This window comes from Dendrobates tinctorius, unplaced genomic scaffold (genome assembly GCF_039654945.1).
Source record: "Dendrobates tinctorius isolate UK_male_01 unplaced genomic scaffold, ASM3965494v1 ptg000116l, whole genome shotgun sequence".
Lineage (NCBI taxonomy): Eukaryota > Metazoa > Chordata > Amphibia > Anura > Dendrobatidae > Dendrobates > Dendrobates tinctorius.
Window position 1 is genome coordinate 33,218,578 of NW_027361784.1, and position 15,852 is coordinate 33,234,429.

Sequence of the window (15,852 nt, forward strand, 5' to 3'; positions counted from 1 at the left end):
GGATTTCCGATGACACCTCTGCAGACGCCTATCCCTTTGAGGGGGATTGATGCTACTCCTTTGGCTAAAAATAAACCTCAGTTTTGGACCCAGGTGGTAATGCGGGTCGCCCCAGACCATCAAGAAAATTGCAGGTTTTTGGTGTTACATAATCTGCATGATACTATTGTTCTGGGGTTTCCCTGGTTACAAATTCATAATCCAGTTTTGGATTGGAAATCTGTGTCTGTGGTGAGTTGAGGTTGTCGGTGTGCCTTTAGTGAGGCTCCGGTGTTTTCCACCTCTCCTCAGTCGCATGATGTTCCTGATTATTTGGCGGACTTTTATGATGTATTTAGTGAGAATGAGCCGGGGCGTCTCTGCCTCCTCATAGGAGTTATGACTGTGCAACTGAACTGAGCCCGGGGTGTAAATTTCCCAAGGGTCGGCTCTTCAATTTATCTGTACCCGAGCACGAGGCTATGCGATCCTATATTAAGCAGGCGTTGGAGAAGGGTCATATTAGACCATCCTCGTCACCCTTAGGTGCCGGTTTTTTTTTTGTAGCCAAAAAGGATGGATCATTAAGACCTTGTATTGATTATCGTGCTCTCAACAAAATTACTGTTAAATATCAGTATCCGTTTCCCCTGATTTCTGATCTATTCTCCAAAGTTAAAGGTGCTTGCTGGTTTACCAAGCTTGACCTCAGGGGGGCGTATAATCTTATTCGCATTAAGCATGGGGATGAATGGAAGACGGCGTTTAATACTCCGGAGGGACATTTTGAGTACCTGGTGATGCCTTTTGGGCTCACTAATGCCCCTTCTGTCTTCCAGTGCTTCATGAACGATATTTTCCGAGATTTTGTCGATAAATTTTTGATTATCTATCTGGATGATATTTTGATCTTCTCCAAGGCTTGGGATTCTCATGTGGAACATATTCGGACTGTGTTCCGGATCTTGAGGGAGAATTCCCTGTATGTCAAAGGGTCTAAATGCCTTTTTGGAGTACAGAGGATTTCTTTTTTGGGATTTATTTTGTCCCCGTCAACTATTGAAATGGACCCGGCCAAGGTACAGGCCATTTACGATTGGGTTCAGCCCACTTCTTTGAAGGCCCTCCAGAAGTTTTTGGGTTTTGCTAATTTTTATCGGAAATTTATAGCAAAATTTTCTAGTATTGCCAAGCCATTGACTGATTTGACTAAGAAGGGTGCTGATGTGTTAAATTGGTCTCCAGAGGCTGTTTCTTCCTTTCAGGAGCTGAAGCGAAGATTCACCTCCGCCCCGGTTTTACTGCAACCTGATGTCTCACTTCCGTTCCAGGTAGAGGTGGATGCTTCTGAGATTGGTGCAGGAGCTGTTTTGTCCCAAAAGGATCCTGTAACATCTAAAATGAATCCCTGTGCTTTCTTTTCCCGAAAGTTCTCTCCATCTGAACGTAACTATGATGTGGGGAATCGGGAACTGTTAGCCATGAAATGGGCATTTGAGGAGTGGAGACATTGGTTGGAGGGAGCTAAGCATCAAGTCGTGGTCCTCACTGACCACAAGAATTTGATTTACCTAGAGTCGGCGAAGCGCTTGAACCCTAGACAGGCTAGGTGGGCCTTGTTTTTTACACGTTTTGATTTTGTGGTTTCTTTTCTTCCTGGAACTAAGAATGTCAAGGCTGACGCCCTCTCTAGGAGCTTCTTTGCTGATTCTCCTGTGGTGACCAAGCCTGCTACCATCTTAGGCGAAGGGGTAGTTCTTTCTGCCATCTCGCCCGATTTGAGACGTGCTCTGGAAGAGTTCCAGGAGGACAAACCTGAGCGTTGTCCCAGTGGAAAGTTGTATGTTCCTGACCAGTGGAAGAAGAGAGTGATGTCTGAAGTTCATTGCTCTGCTTTGGCTGGTCATCCAGGTATTTTTGGTACTAGAGATCTGGTGAGTCGGTCTTTTTGGTGGCCCTCCTTGTCTCGTGATGTCAGGAATTTTGTGCAGTCCTGTGGGACGTGCTCCCGGTCTAAATCGTGTTCTCGCTCTAAATCGTGTTCTCGCTCTAGTGGGTTGTTGATGCCTTTGCCTGTCCCCAAGAGGCCATGGACCCATATTTAAATGATTTCATCTCTGATATGCCTGTCTCTCAAAGGATGACTGTTATTTGGGTGATTTGTGATAGGTTCTCTAAGATGGTTCATCTTGTACCACTCCCTAAGTTGCCGTCTTCCTCTGAATTGGTGCCCCTGTTTTTACAACAGGTAGTTCGCTTGCACGGGATTCCTGAGAACATTGTATCTGACAGAGGAGTCCAGTTTGTGTCTAGATTTTGGAGAACTTTCTGTTCCAAGCTGGGAATTCAGTTGTCCTTCTCCTCTGCTTTTCACCCTCAGACCAATGGGCAGACAGAGAGAACAAACCAGACCTTGGAGTCATATTTGAGATGTTTTATTTCTGCTGATCAGGATGATTGCGTTTCATTTTTGCCCTTGGCCGAATTTGCTTTAAATAATAGAGCTAGTTCTGCCACTTTGATGTCACCTTTTTTTTGTAACTTTGGGTTTCATCCTCGATTTTCTTCAGGGCAGGTGGAGCCCTCTGCCTGCCCAGGTGTTGACACTGTGGTGGAGAGAATGCACCAGATCTGGGACCAAGTGGTGGATAAGTTATCTCTCTCCCAGGAAAAGGCCCAGCGGTTTTCCAACCGACATAGGACCATTGGTCCCCAGTTTAAGGTTGGTGATATGGTGTGGTTATCATCAAAAAATATTGCTATGAAGGTGGCTTCTCCTAAGTTTAAGCCTAGATTTATTGGACCTTACAAGATTTTGGAGATTATTAATCCGGTCTCTTTTCGTTTGGCTCTTCCTGTCACATTTAAAATCCATAATGTGTTCCATAAATCTTTGTTGAAGAGGTTTGTTGAACCTGTTGTTCCGGGGGTTGCACCTCCAGACCCTGTATTGGTTGAAAGTAACATGGAATATGATGTAGAGAAAGTACTGGATTCCCGTCTGGCTAGACGGAGACTCCAGTATTTGGTTAAGTGGAAGGGTTATGGTCAGGAGGATAATTCCTGGGTCTCTGCCTCTGATATTCATGCCAAAAGATTGGTGCGTGCCTTTCATCGGGCTCACCCTGATCGCCCTGGTGGCGTGGTTGAGGGTTCGGTGACCCCTCCTCAAGGGGGAGGTACTGTTGTGAGTTCATTTTCCCCTTCACTACTGAGGCCCGAGGAACTCCCTCTTCTGGTGAAGAAAGGTAGTGAGCCTGATTGTCAAACACCTGGGGCTGATGATGATGACTGGCTGAGTGGAGTTAGTGACTGGATATAAGGCTGCCGACGCCCTTCTGGCCTGCGGGTGATTTCTCTGTGGACTTCTAGGAAACCAGTCTGATTCCTGCTCATCTAAAGCTAAGATTTCTGCTTTGCCTTTTTGCATTGTGTTTTGTTTTCCTTGCTTTTCTGGATTCTGCCATTCCCTGCTGGGGTGAGCTGAATCTCCTTTTGCCTGTTGCTCTGTCTTCAGAATATTCCTGAAGTACTGACATAGCCTTTTTTGAAGCCTAGCGTCTTCAGGGTCTTTTTTACTGTCAGTTTGTTGGCTCTTATTTTCATAGGGTTTTTCACGGATTGCAGACAGCAGCCTTCCTGTCCTTTCCTATCTAAGCTAGCTTGGGCCCCATCTTTGCTCAGCCTATCTTTCTGTCTGTGTTTTGTTCTTTCTTCTTGCTTCACCGTCATTATATGTGGGGGGCTGCCTTTTGCTTTGGGGTCTGCTCTGGGGCAGTTTAGATTTCCCTTTCTGTCTTTAGGCTAGGCAGTCCTCCGGCTGTGATCGAGGGGCCTAGGGCATCGTAGGAGCCCCCCACGGCTACTGCTAGTTGTGTTGATAGGTTCAGGGGTCTGCAATCCGATAGCTGCCAACTTCTCTGGTTTTCTGGACTTAGCTAGCATTTCTATTTTTGCCTCCTACGGTGACTCAATCATAACAGCCTTCCCCACAGTAGCCGTCATCCCCTGCTCTTGCTCCTGCACCCAGGCCTGACTCCCCACTTCGGAGAAGGCTAAACATGGGTTCACTCAGACCTGTTCCCGCAATGCCTGCTTGATTAGCGGGTCCCAGAGTCCAGTCACTAGCAGGTCACGCAGGGTAATGTCGATGGGCCCTACCCCTATTCCGTCCTTCCTTTCTATGGCGGTGTGTAGCTCCTGGAGGGCGTTCATATACTGAGTGATGGTCTCCCCCTCCCCCTGCATCCGACTGAACAACCGGGTTCTCAACTCCCCGACGTCTGTTGGATCCCCATGGGTCTCTTAAAAGATCTGCAAGACCCTGGCGAAGGTGTTACGACGCCCCGGAGGTCGTAACATTACCGACTTCTGGGCTTCCCCATCTAGCGCCATAAGGGCCACCTCAGCCTCTAAATCGGGAGTCATGGGGTGCATGCGGAAAAGCCTGATCATAGCCTGATCACAAAAAGGGGTAACACGGGTTGCCCTCGCAGGGGCTCTATACAAGCAAACACAAATGGATAGAACACGAATACTTCCGGCAATAGCCAGTCACTATAGGGCCGCGGTATGGCCGACTACGGGTCCTTAAATATATAGTCAACTTAGCCGTCCAGACGTCCCTCGCCGTTCGGGATGGTGGTCTTTTGGCGTAGTAGTTGCTGGGCCCAGTTGCTGAGGCGTTGATGAAGTCTTCGTGCGCTCCGGTGTGCTGATGACACTGGAGCCCCACAGGCCCCGGCGGAGTCCTTGGACAGATGGGCCACAGCCCCCGGACTGGGGCAAGTGGCAGCGATGTGTGGTGGCGAATGACAGACCACCTGCGCAGCTGACGGCTGCGACGGGGAGTCCGTGGTCAGCAGATGCCACGGGCTGGAGCGGGGCAGCAAGTTTCTATTGATCGCCTTGGCACCGTCCTTCTGGAGTCCTCGGTGAGCATCTTCCCTGGCACTGGTAAGTCACTCTAGCTTTCAGTCGCTCCCACTTTCTCCTGCTGCCTCTGTCCCGGTCTGCTGACTCATCGTCCTGGGAATTCCCCGCCTCCTTTATACTGGTCCCTCCCCCAGCTCTTCTGTCTGTCACACCGGTCCGTCCCTGAATTCTGTCCCCCGGGGACAGTTTCCCCAAGAACCCAGATGACGGCTCCCTTGGTTCCGGCTCAGACACTCGACGGGGGCCGTTCCTCCCACAAGCCCATGCGTGCTGATCTGTGGTAACCTTTTTAGCGCATGTCACCGCTGCGGGTCACAGTCACAGCTGCGGGATCATGCTGACATCTGACAGCATAATCGCGCAGGGTTTATCGGCGGTAGCATTACCACCGATGAAAACTACCACGCCGGTGTTTCCCACGCTGTCACACAGATGACAATGTGAGAAACACGATGGGAAGAAGGTAAAACGCAAACAAAATCTCAGCAAATCTGCAAACATTTTTATACCTGTGTTTTTGCTGCTGATTTGACTGACTCAATTGAAGTCAATGGGTTATATACGCTGCGGAAACACACAAAGAATTGACATGCTGCAGAGAAAAAAACCGCACTGCTGGTCATGTGCACAACACTTCATGATTGTCATTGAATTAGCTTGCATAAGAATTCCATAGCATTTTTAGCCCATTTTGACGTGGGAAAAAACACTGTGAAAACGCATCAAAAACGGACTGTGTGCACACAGCCTTACAGTAGTGTACTAAAACTTGTCACCAAGGACAAAAGTCGTTCATTTCTGTTCATGAGCAAACTAGTGTTTTTGTTTTTGGGTCGCATACTCCTTCCTACCCTCCTAAATATTCAGAATACAATGGACATAACATTCTGCGTTTAGAACATGAGGTTGCCACTCTTTGCAGCCCCTTTCAGAATTTCATTTCACGGTGGGTGTATATGCAGTTCAGGATCCATATGTCACCTTGTACCTGTTGTGTTGTAAAGGGGTTGGGTTGTTCAAGGTTTATACATTGAGTTATTTTAGGCATAGATCAGATCGATTCCCCCCAACAGCAAAAAAAAGCTGGTTGCACCCAGTGTAGCGGCTGGAAAACATTTACGGAGCCAGGACACCACAGCGCCTAATATCGTGTAGTGGTCATTCTTGGGTACTGCAGCTCATCTCCACTTGGATGATGGCGGAGTGTCGGTAACTATAGGGCAGTAACAGGCAATCTATATACTGTGTATTATGTCGCTCTCTTTCAGATATAGTGAGTGGGGTTCAATATCAGAGGAACCAACTAAGCAGTAAAAAAACCTTACATTTACCTATAATGGATATATTAAAGTATTTCTATATACCCTTAAAAGAAAATTAGGGGGTGTTACAGGTATTAATGGGGTACAGTATAAATACCTGACTAACTGACCCTAGTAGGTCCCATTAGGTCTGACTGCATAGGTTGACACCCTAGAAAGTCGACATGGCGCCCTCCAACAAGGTCCATAGTGCTGGAGAATAAGACTCAGGAGCTAAACCCACATTCACTACATGGACGTCCGATGAAAGATAAGAATAATCCTATTTATGGTCGGTATTGATCCAGAGGAAGGCAACCCCCCCTGGTGAGGAGTATGACAATTCTCATATCGGGGGGAAATTCCTTTCTGACCCCAAATAAGCCATGTCGGTCAGAATAAATCCCAGGCTCAAGGGCTGAGACCGAACCTGTGGAATGAAATTATTTTTTTAAAATATTCTTAAGTGATTTACCTTTATTGGTGCGACCATAACGTGATCGCGGGTCGCTATGACAGCCGGGGGTCTGCTGAAGACCCTCGTGCTTGTGATTACAGACTTCCCTTGAAACATAGGCTGAGGCCGGACTTCAAAGGAGATGATCAGACAATCGCAGCCTCAAGTCCCCTAAGGGGACTAACAAAAACAGTAAAAAGAAAAAAAAAAGTTTTAAAAAATGTGAAAAAAAATAAAAGTTTAAATAATCTCCTCTTTTCCTACATTAAAAATAAAGATTTAAAAATCCGTGGTATCGCTGCTTTAAAAAACGTCTGATCTATCAAAATCTAAAAATAATTAATCCGATCGGTAAACTCTATAAAGCAAAAAGAAATTAAAAAATCACAAAATTAATGTATTTTTTGGTCACAGCAATACCACAAAAAATGCTGTAACAAGTGATCAAAACATCACTGCTATCCCAAAATGGTATCAATAAAAATGTCACCTCACCCGGCAAAAAATAAGACATCACACAGCCCCATCTACTGAAAAATGAAAATGTTACAGGTTACAGAAAATGGCGACACAACCAGAAAAACATTTTAAAAAAATTCTGGTTTTTTTCACCACTAAAATAATAAAAACACTGGACATGTTTGGTATTGCTGACATCGTACTGTTGAGCAGAATCATACTGCGAGGTCATACTTCCCACACAATGTACACCGTAAAAGCGATTTCCAAAAAACCATGTTGGAATTGCGTTTTGTCACAATTTCACCGCTCTTGGAATTCTTTCCAGTTTTCCAGTACACTATTTGGTAAAGTGAATGTTCTCACTCAAAGGTACAACTCGTCCCGCAAAAAACAAGCCCTCATATGTCTGTGGACAGAAAAATAAAAAAGATATGGGAAGAAGGGAAGGAAAAAAAAAGCGAAAATGGAAATTTGCTTCATCATGAAGGGGTTAAAGAAAATGAAATCCGCAATATCAGTGACACTTTTTAGAAATCTGACCCCAAAACGTTTACATCAAAGATATTCTGGAAGTGACCGAAAAAATGACTTTAAACGGAAAAGTGTCCAATATTGTGATCACATGAGCGCAGTGATCAATCGCCATTTGCCGGAGCTCGGATCTTTCCTTTCCAGGGTGCACAGTGTCCGGTGAATATTCTCCTTAACGCCCTTTTACTAAACTACAAGCTAATCTGAATAATGTGAGCTAATGAAATGGCTGGATTGTGTTTTTGGAGGACTCCACCCAGTGAGTGTATAAAAAGCCAGGGAGCAGCAGTTTGTGCTTCAGAGCAGAGAGCCATAGGAGGTCCTAGTGCTTGCTTCAACAGTGTTTGAACAGAATAGGAGTTCTCTGTGCTAGACCCACCGTCCTCCTAATCTCCAGACCTTCATCTTAGTCCCTGTGAAAGAAGCAACGGCTACTGCCACCACCATCATCATCATGAGCTCCCAGATCCGCCAGAACTACCATCAGGACAACGAGGCTGGAGTCAACCGCACTGTCAACCTGGTGCTTCAGGCTTCCTACACCTACCGGTCCATAGTAAGTATGAGCGTGCTCTTCATAAGCCTGTCTCTCTTGAGCTGTTGTGGAACCACAAGTCAAAGCATGCCGCATTGCCAGGGCTTGTAATTCCTAATATATAGTATGTAGACTCCAAATTCCATGCATGACTGATGTAATTCCCCAGTGATTACTGACCTTCTGATTATAGGTGCAGCTAAGTATAACATTTTTGACTAGTCTACTTCTTGTGACATGTTATAGATGGCAATGTATCATCTTACCTAGCTGTTCTGATAACTCTTCCCAAACCTTCCAAAAGGACTAGTTATTGTCCTATCTGTATTACTTGTTTTCTCTTCTGGCAATAGTGCCCATATGGATCCATCAAGGTCATTAACTTAATTTCTGCACCTTATTAGTGTGGCTGGAAATTCCATTCACTTGCAAGAAAGTATCTACAATACATGATCTCCACATTCTTGGTTCCTCACAATGTCATGTTTTCCAACACTACTCTCAATAGAAACTTTATTTTGTAGGGCTTCTTTTTTGACCGGGACGATGTGGCATTGGCCAAGTTCTCCAAGTTCTTCCGTGAGCAGTGTGAGGAAAAGCAAGAACAAGCTGAGAAGCTTCTGAAGTTCCAGAACAAACGTGGAGGACGGATTGTGCTTCAGGATATCAAGGTAGGAATGTCTGAGACTTGCAGACCTTGTGGAATGGCATATATGTGTGTTATTCCCAGCAGATGTTTTTATACCTGAGGAAGTCATCACCTGTAAGGAACTCCTGGAAACCTGACCTGTTGGTGGCTTTTGAGGACTAACTTCCTCGCCTGAGCATATGAAGGAAATCTTGAAGCCATGGTCTGTTGGTGGCTCTTGAGGATTGGAGTTGGGCGAACACTAATGTAGATGATGATAACACTTATGTATAGCGCAAACATGGTAGAATTACTTAACATGGAGAGAATGACGTTTTGGATTGTACTGCCATTATTTGAATATCTTGTCGTTCACATTTGTTTTAGAAACCAGAGGCTGATGAATGGGGCAATGGCATCAATGCTATGGAATATGCCCTGAAACTTGAAAAGAACATAAATCAGGCTCTGCTGGACCTTCACAACACCGCTACTGACCACGCGGACCCTCATGTAAGTGACTCTCCTATATCATGCATAATACCATACATTTATTTTAGAAAATATTCTTCATGAAAGAAAAGTTTGTGGATCTTCTGTGACTTCCGTAGTGTGCTGATCCTGGAAATATGAGTAACCTGACTTGTGTATGCCTCTTTATTGCAATCTACAGAAGCTGCACATTATGTTGGTGCTCGATCAGTGCTTACTGTCTCACTATTGAGAAGGGTGATGGTTGTCCAACTGGTGTGCTGTCCTTGTGCCTCTAAAACAGTTTCTACAAGGTTTCTTAATATTTCCAGAAGGGTGTTCACGTGTCAATACGATTTCCACAAACCTGTTGCAATGACCAGACTGGGTCCTTTATGGCAAAAACATGTGGCCATAAAACGCCTATATGATATAACATGGGGGAGCCTGACCCACATTGGGGCTGTTCTGCTCTTGACTCCTCCAACTTGTATCAAGACCAGCTTTTCTGCCTGCCATTGCTATCAGATCTGTGATCCCTGGGGCCAAACATCCAGGAAGATTCTGTGAGCCAACATTGCCCCATCCCTGTAGCAACATAGAGGTGGGCTGCCGTTGTGCACCACCAAAAAACTGCCAATACCAAGACTGTAGGCTTGTGAAATGGTGGTTTAAGAAATAACATAACTCTATAGACCTCCCTTGTGCACGGTCCTCTGACCCTAATGTGTAAGAGCTTTATCACAGTTTCTCCATTTTGTGCTTCAGTTTCTATAACTTTGGCTCTTGTCCCTATTTCAACTGGAAATGGAAGTAGTTACTGAATAGAACTGAAAGCGCTACTTCATCCTCCTTACTGCACCACACATGAGCTGACTACTGGAGCGGTTCTCCCCTGTAGACCCTTTCTCAGTCCAGCCTCTCCATTGCCTTGAAGTTCTATTGATTGGAAGATGTTGTGGTTCAGAGAAGCTACCCAAGTGTCACTTTGTCTGACATGTCTTGTTTGGGACAACTTTTACAATACCTGTGACTTCACTATGTAGTTAAATTAAAAAAAAAAAAAGTCTCTTACCCATTCCCCCATACAGATGCGTGACTTCCTGGAGGACGAATATCTGGAGAAGGAAGTGGAGCTGATCAAAAAACTGGGAGATCACATTACTAACCTGAAGCGCGTGAAGGCAGCAGAAGTTGGCATGGGAGAATATCTGTTTGACAAGCTGACCTTGGATGACTAATGTGTGGTCTCCTATACAAGAGCTGTAGTGTGACAGTTGAATGGGGGCTTTGGGGTGAGGGATTTGTCCTAAAGTCAGAAATAAAAATGTTTGCCCATTACTGGCTTGTGTGGTGTAAAGTCTTCCAATAGGACACTTATCAATTTGGAAAACCATGAGGTGTAGTGCATTGATGGAACACATTTGCCATGTCTGGGTGATGTGTAAAGAGACCTTTTATAAAGCGATTCAGGAATAAACTCCTTATTAGTTTGGACCAACTCTTGATGGTGGAGAGTAGCGTTGAGCAAACTTGTTTGGGTTGCCTCTTATTCGGCAAGCTATAATGCTTACCGAATAAGCTGCAGAGGGTAGCTGCATGTGTTGTGGCTGTGTCACAGCACACGCATGGAGAGCCCAACAAACAGGCTCTCCATGCATGTACTGTGACCTGTCTGCGTCGCCGGTCGGCTGCCGCGATCCAGGAAGCCAGGTTCCCTCTACAGCTTATTTGGTAAGGGCTATAGCTTGCCGAATAAGGGGGAACCTGAACAAATGCGCTAAACTCTAGTGGAGAGGATTCTTTAGTGAAAATGGCAGTAGGATGCAGGTGGTCAGGAGCAGATTAAGAACTTACAAGTAGGTAAAGAGCTTGGTGGTACAACTTTTTGTAGGAGGCAACATCACTCTGACCACAGACTTGGGAATGCTCCACATTGCTCATTGAGGGTTCTCCACAGGTGGTCGTATATGATTCCCATAAAGTCTGGCCTCGCTCAACTCGCTTGCATTGGCTGAATACAGTTTTTAGTTGGCACATGATTGCATGTAAACAATACTCCCCTTCTCCTGGCACTGGCAAATCCTCGGTACGTAATGTGAGACATCACGTGGCGTGACTTGTAGGTTTTAGACTGGACAATCACTTTTTAGCAAGGGCAGTTGGTAATGCCCAACACTAGCCCTGAATAAATGCCCATCACTGTCCCTCATATGGTACATGCCCTCCACTCTTCTCTCTTCAGCTACACACCCCCCAACCATAGTGTCTCCTCACATATTTACCCTCTCGCTCTCCATACTTCCTTCTTGAACCACCCCTGGGTGACTCCCCATTCTGTGTCTGCGCACATCCCCATCACCCTCGCTCCTCATACTTTGTCTGAGCTTTTTGTTTTTCCTTTTTCCCCCTTGACACTCACTGTGTTCACACCCCTCTTCCTATCCTCCTATCCCACAGGAGCACTTCCACTTTTTTTTTTTTTTTTCTTTGCCGGCTAGTGTCAGCAGTGTGATCACGTGACCTGATCACGCTGCTGGCGTTTATGACCCAGTGGTCAAAGCTTCAATTGCACTTGTGTCTGTCAGGTGACAGCTGGCTAAAAGAACTGCCGACTCCCAACCCGGGGGTGGCAGAATGCAGCCGCTGGGGGAGACACTTTGGACTGCTGCATTAGGCTGCCGGTTGTACCCGGGGACCATGCCCCACCTGCGCCTCCCTAGATATGCCTCTGGTGCATACATACAGTTAAACACAGTATACATACTGTAGATACATATAAACACTGTACACGGGCACATTACAAATATATACACACTTTTACAAACGGGTGTACAGAAATATAAGTATGGTAATACACAGACCATAGTAAGTCTGCACACACTATTACTTATGATGTGTCTCTGGCAGAGGTGCATTATTCCATATTCAGCAGCTCCATCCTGGTAGTCTTCTGTCCATCCACCAGCACTTACTGGCCAGATCTCCAGCTGTCACCAGTCCAGTCTCTTGCCTCTTCACTACCTCTGATAGCTGCTGGGAATAGCCTCCGAGCAGTCAGCGATTCTGACACTCCTCCATCCTCTGAGCAGTTCTGGCAGCTGACTGACCCATGTGAACACTGGCGATCACATCATCCTCACCTCCCCTTAGTAGTCACTTACCACTCCCCTGTAGTGAGGGGGGCTTTATTGAGGAATGGCTGAACTGGAGCTTTGGCATGGGCCAGTGCAGCGATTTTTCCATCAAATCCCCCTCAGTACAGGGGGTGGAGGTATCTACAGGGGGATTGATGTGATAGCTCATGTGACCATCAGTCAGGCAGTTTATTTCTCAGAACAGAGAGTTGTCAGCTGGATTGACTGCTGGGAGGCTGCTACGCACAGGAGAGGCAGTGAGGAGACAGGAGTAGCTGAGGTCAGCCATACCTACCAGGCTGTCATCCTGCCTGTGCCTGAACACTGAAAATCTGGGAACGCTCCTACAGGACCCCTGTGCAGCTGCACCGGTGGTATGTCCGCCCCTGGTTATATCTATTGATCAGAAAAACTTTAAAGAAAACAAAAAACAAAAAAGCCCTGTTTGAATTCTATGATTTTGTGTATCAGACCATCTATAATAAATGCGCTAAGCAGCTTCCGGGTTGTAACAACTTCCGTCCAGTTGTAACTGGTGACGTCACAGCACACCTCTTGCCATGTTAACCCTCAACACACCACTCCTCAATACACACTCCTCTCACCTTTCACCATCTCCACTCACTCTTTCACTCCACATACGACCCTTTCTCTCACTCCATCTCTCATACTCACGCCGTCATCGCCGCTGCTCCACGATCCCCGGCATCTTCTTCCGCCGGCGCCATCCTGGATCCAGACGTTGTCCAAATCTCGCGAGATTTCGCTGACGCCATTTTGGATCCCGACGTTGGCGACATGTTCTTGCGGCGACGCCATCTTGAGTATTGCGGGATTTCGCGATACTCAAGATGGCGTCGCTGCAAGAAAATGTCGCCGGCGTGGACGACGTCTGGATCCAGGATGGTGCCGGTGGAAGATGATGTCGATCGTGGAGCAGCGGCGATGACGGCGTGAGTATGAGAGACGGAGTGAGAGAAAGGGTCGTATGTGGAGTGAAAGAGTGAGTGGAGATGGTGAGAGGAGTGTGTGTGTGTTGAGGGTTAACATGGCAAGAGGTGTGTCACTATCCTCCCGATGCGATAGCATCGGGCCTTAATCTAGTATTAAAATAAATATGGTTTTTAGAAGGGTTTCAAATTAGATAAAACCTCAGATGAACACCACATGACAAATTATACCATGTCTTATTTACCTAAACCTTGGCCAAAATGAAAAAATAGAGTGTAAAGAATTAAGAACTCCCTTACTGCTTCCATAGTAATTCACAGAGTAAGTATTAGACAGGCGCTGCTAATCAAATATCCTTGCTAAATTGTCTCTCAGCAAGTGTGGCTGCTTTTATAAAAGCAGAAGTTTCAGCAGTTTGCTGGTTTGGAGCATTTCCGAATGTGTTCACATAAGGAAATACAGTGGGGAAAATAAGTATTTGATGCAGTGCCGATTTTGCAAGTTTTCCCACCTACAAAGAATGGAGAGGTCTGTAATTTTTATCGTAGGTACACTTCACCTGTGAGAGACAGAATCTAAACATAAGAAAAAACAGAAAATCACATTGTATGATTTTTAAATAAATAGCATTTTATTGCATTAAATAAGTATTTGATCACTGACCAACCAGCAAGAATTCTGCTTCTCACAGACCTGTTAATTTTTCTTTAAGAAGCCTCCTACTCTGTACTCATTACCTGTATTAATTGCACCTGTTTGAACTCGTTATCTGTATAAAAGACACCTGTCCACCCGCTCAATCCTCTCCACCATGGCCAAGACCAAAGAGCTGTCTAAGGATACCAGGGACAAAATTATAGACCTGCACAAGGCTGGGATGGGCTACAGGACAATAGGCAAGCAGCTTGGTGTGAAGGCAACAACTGTTGGCACAATTAATAGAAAATGGAAGAAACACAAGATGACTGTCAGTCTACCTCGATCTGGGGCTCCATGCAAAATCTCGCCTCAGGGGGAAATGACGATTCTGACAAAGGTCAGGAATCAGCCCAGAACTACATGGGAGGACCTAGTCAATCACCTTAAGAGAGCTGGGACCACAGTCTCAAACATTACCATTAGTAACACACTATGTTGTCATGGATTAAAGTCCCCATTCTCATGTTAGCACATATCGAGTCCCATATGAAGTTTGCCAATGACCACCTGGATGATTCAGAGTCATGTGGTCAGATGAGACCAAATAGAACATTTTAGTATCAACTCCACTCGCTATGTTTGGAGAATGAAGAAGGATGAGTACAACCCCCAAGAACACCGTCTCAACCGTGAAGCATGGTGGGTGAAACATAATGCTTTGGTGGTACTTTTCTGCAAAGTGGACAGGACGACAGCACCAAATTGAAGAGAGGATAGAGGGCATAATGTATCGCGAGATTTTGGCCAACAATTTCCTTCCCTCTGTATGAGCATTGAAGATGGGTTGTAGCTGGGTCTTCCAGCATGACAATGACCAGAAGCACACAGCAAGGCCAACTAAGGAGTGGCTCCGTAAGAAGCATTTCAAGGTCCTGGAGTGGCCTGGCCAGTCTCCAGCATTGAACCCAATAGATAATCTTTGGAGGGAGCTGAAAATTAATGTTGTCAAGCAACAGCCCCAAAACCTGAAAGATCTGGAGAAGATCTGTATGGAGGAGGGGGCCAAGATCCCTGCTGCAGTGTGTGCAAAATTGGTCAAGAACTACAGGAAATGTCTGACCTCTGTAATTGCAAAAAAGGTTTCTGTGTCAAATATTAAGTTCTGTTTTTCTATTGTATCAAATATTTATTTCCTGCAATAAAATGAAAATTAATTATGTACAAATCATACAATGTGATTTTCTGGATTTTTTTTTAAGATTCTGTCACTCACTGTTGAAGTGTACCTATGGTAAAAATTACAGACCTCTTCTTTGTAGGTGGGTAAACTTGCAAATTCGGCAGTGTATCAAGTACAGTGAAGTAAATAAGTATTTGATCCCTTGCTGATTTTGTAAGTTTGCCCATTGACAAAGACATGAATAGTCTATAATTGTAAGGGTAGGTTAATTTTATCATTGAGAGATAGAATATTAAAGGGAATCTGTCACCTATTTTTTGCCTATAAGCTGCCGGCACCGCCATTAGGGGCTTATCTACAGCATTACAGAATGCTGTAGATAAGCCCCCGATGTACCCTGAAAGAGAAGAAAAAGGAGTTATATTATACTCACCCAGGGGCGGTCCGGGTATGGTTCGGGTCCAGAGGGAGACACCGGAAGAGGGCCAGCGCCTGTGCACTGCAGTACTCTGCTCTGCCCTCAACAGGGCAGAGCAGTGCGCCTGCTCCGGAGCCGCGATGGGCAGGAAAGAAGAGGACGTCATCGCTACAAGATGGGAGGCGCCAGACCGGACCGCGACTCCCTCCAGACCCGAACCAGACCCGG

At 45.7% G+C, this 15,852-nt stretch overlaps 1 protein-coding gene across 1 annotated transcript; it reads left to right on the forward strand.

Annotated features, from left to right (window-relative positions):
* Positions 1–7,952: 7,952 nt before the first annotated feature.
* LOC141101322 (ferritin light chain, oocyte isoform-like) lies at positions 7,953–10,640 on the forward strand. Its single transcript, XM_073590342.1, has 4 exons — positions 7,953–8,221; positions 8,725–8,871; positions 9,216–9,341; positions 10,391–10,640. Exons 1-4 carry the CDS (start codon positions 8,120–8,122, stop codon positions 10,538–10,540), a joined length of 525 nt encoding a protein of 174 aa, XP_073446443.1. The 5' UTR covers positions 7,953–8,119; the 3' UTR covers positions 10,541–10,640.
* The last annotated feature ends 5,212 nt before the right edge of the window (positions 10,641–15,852 follow it).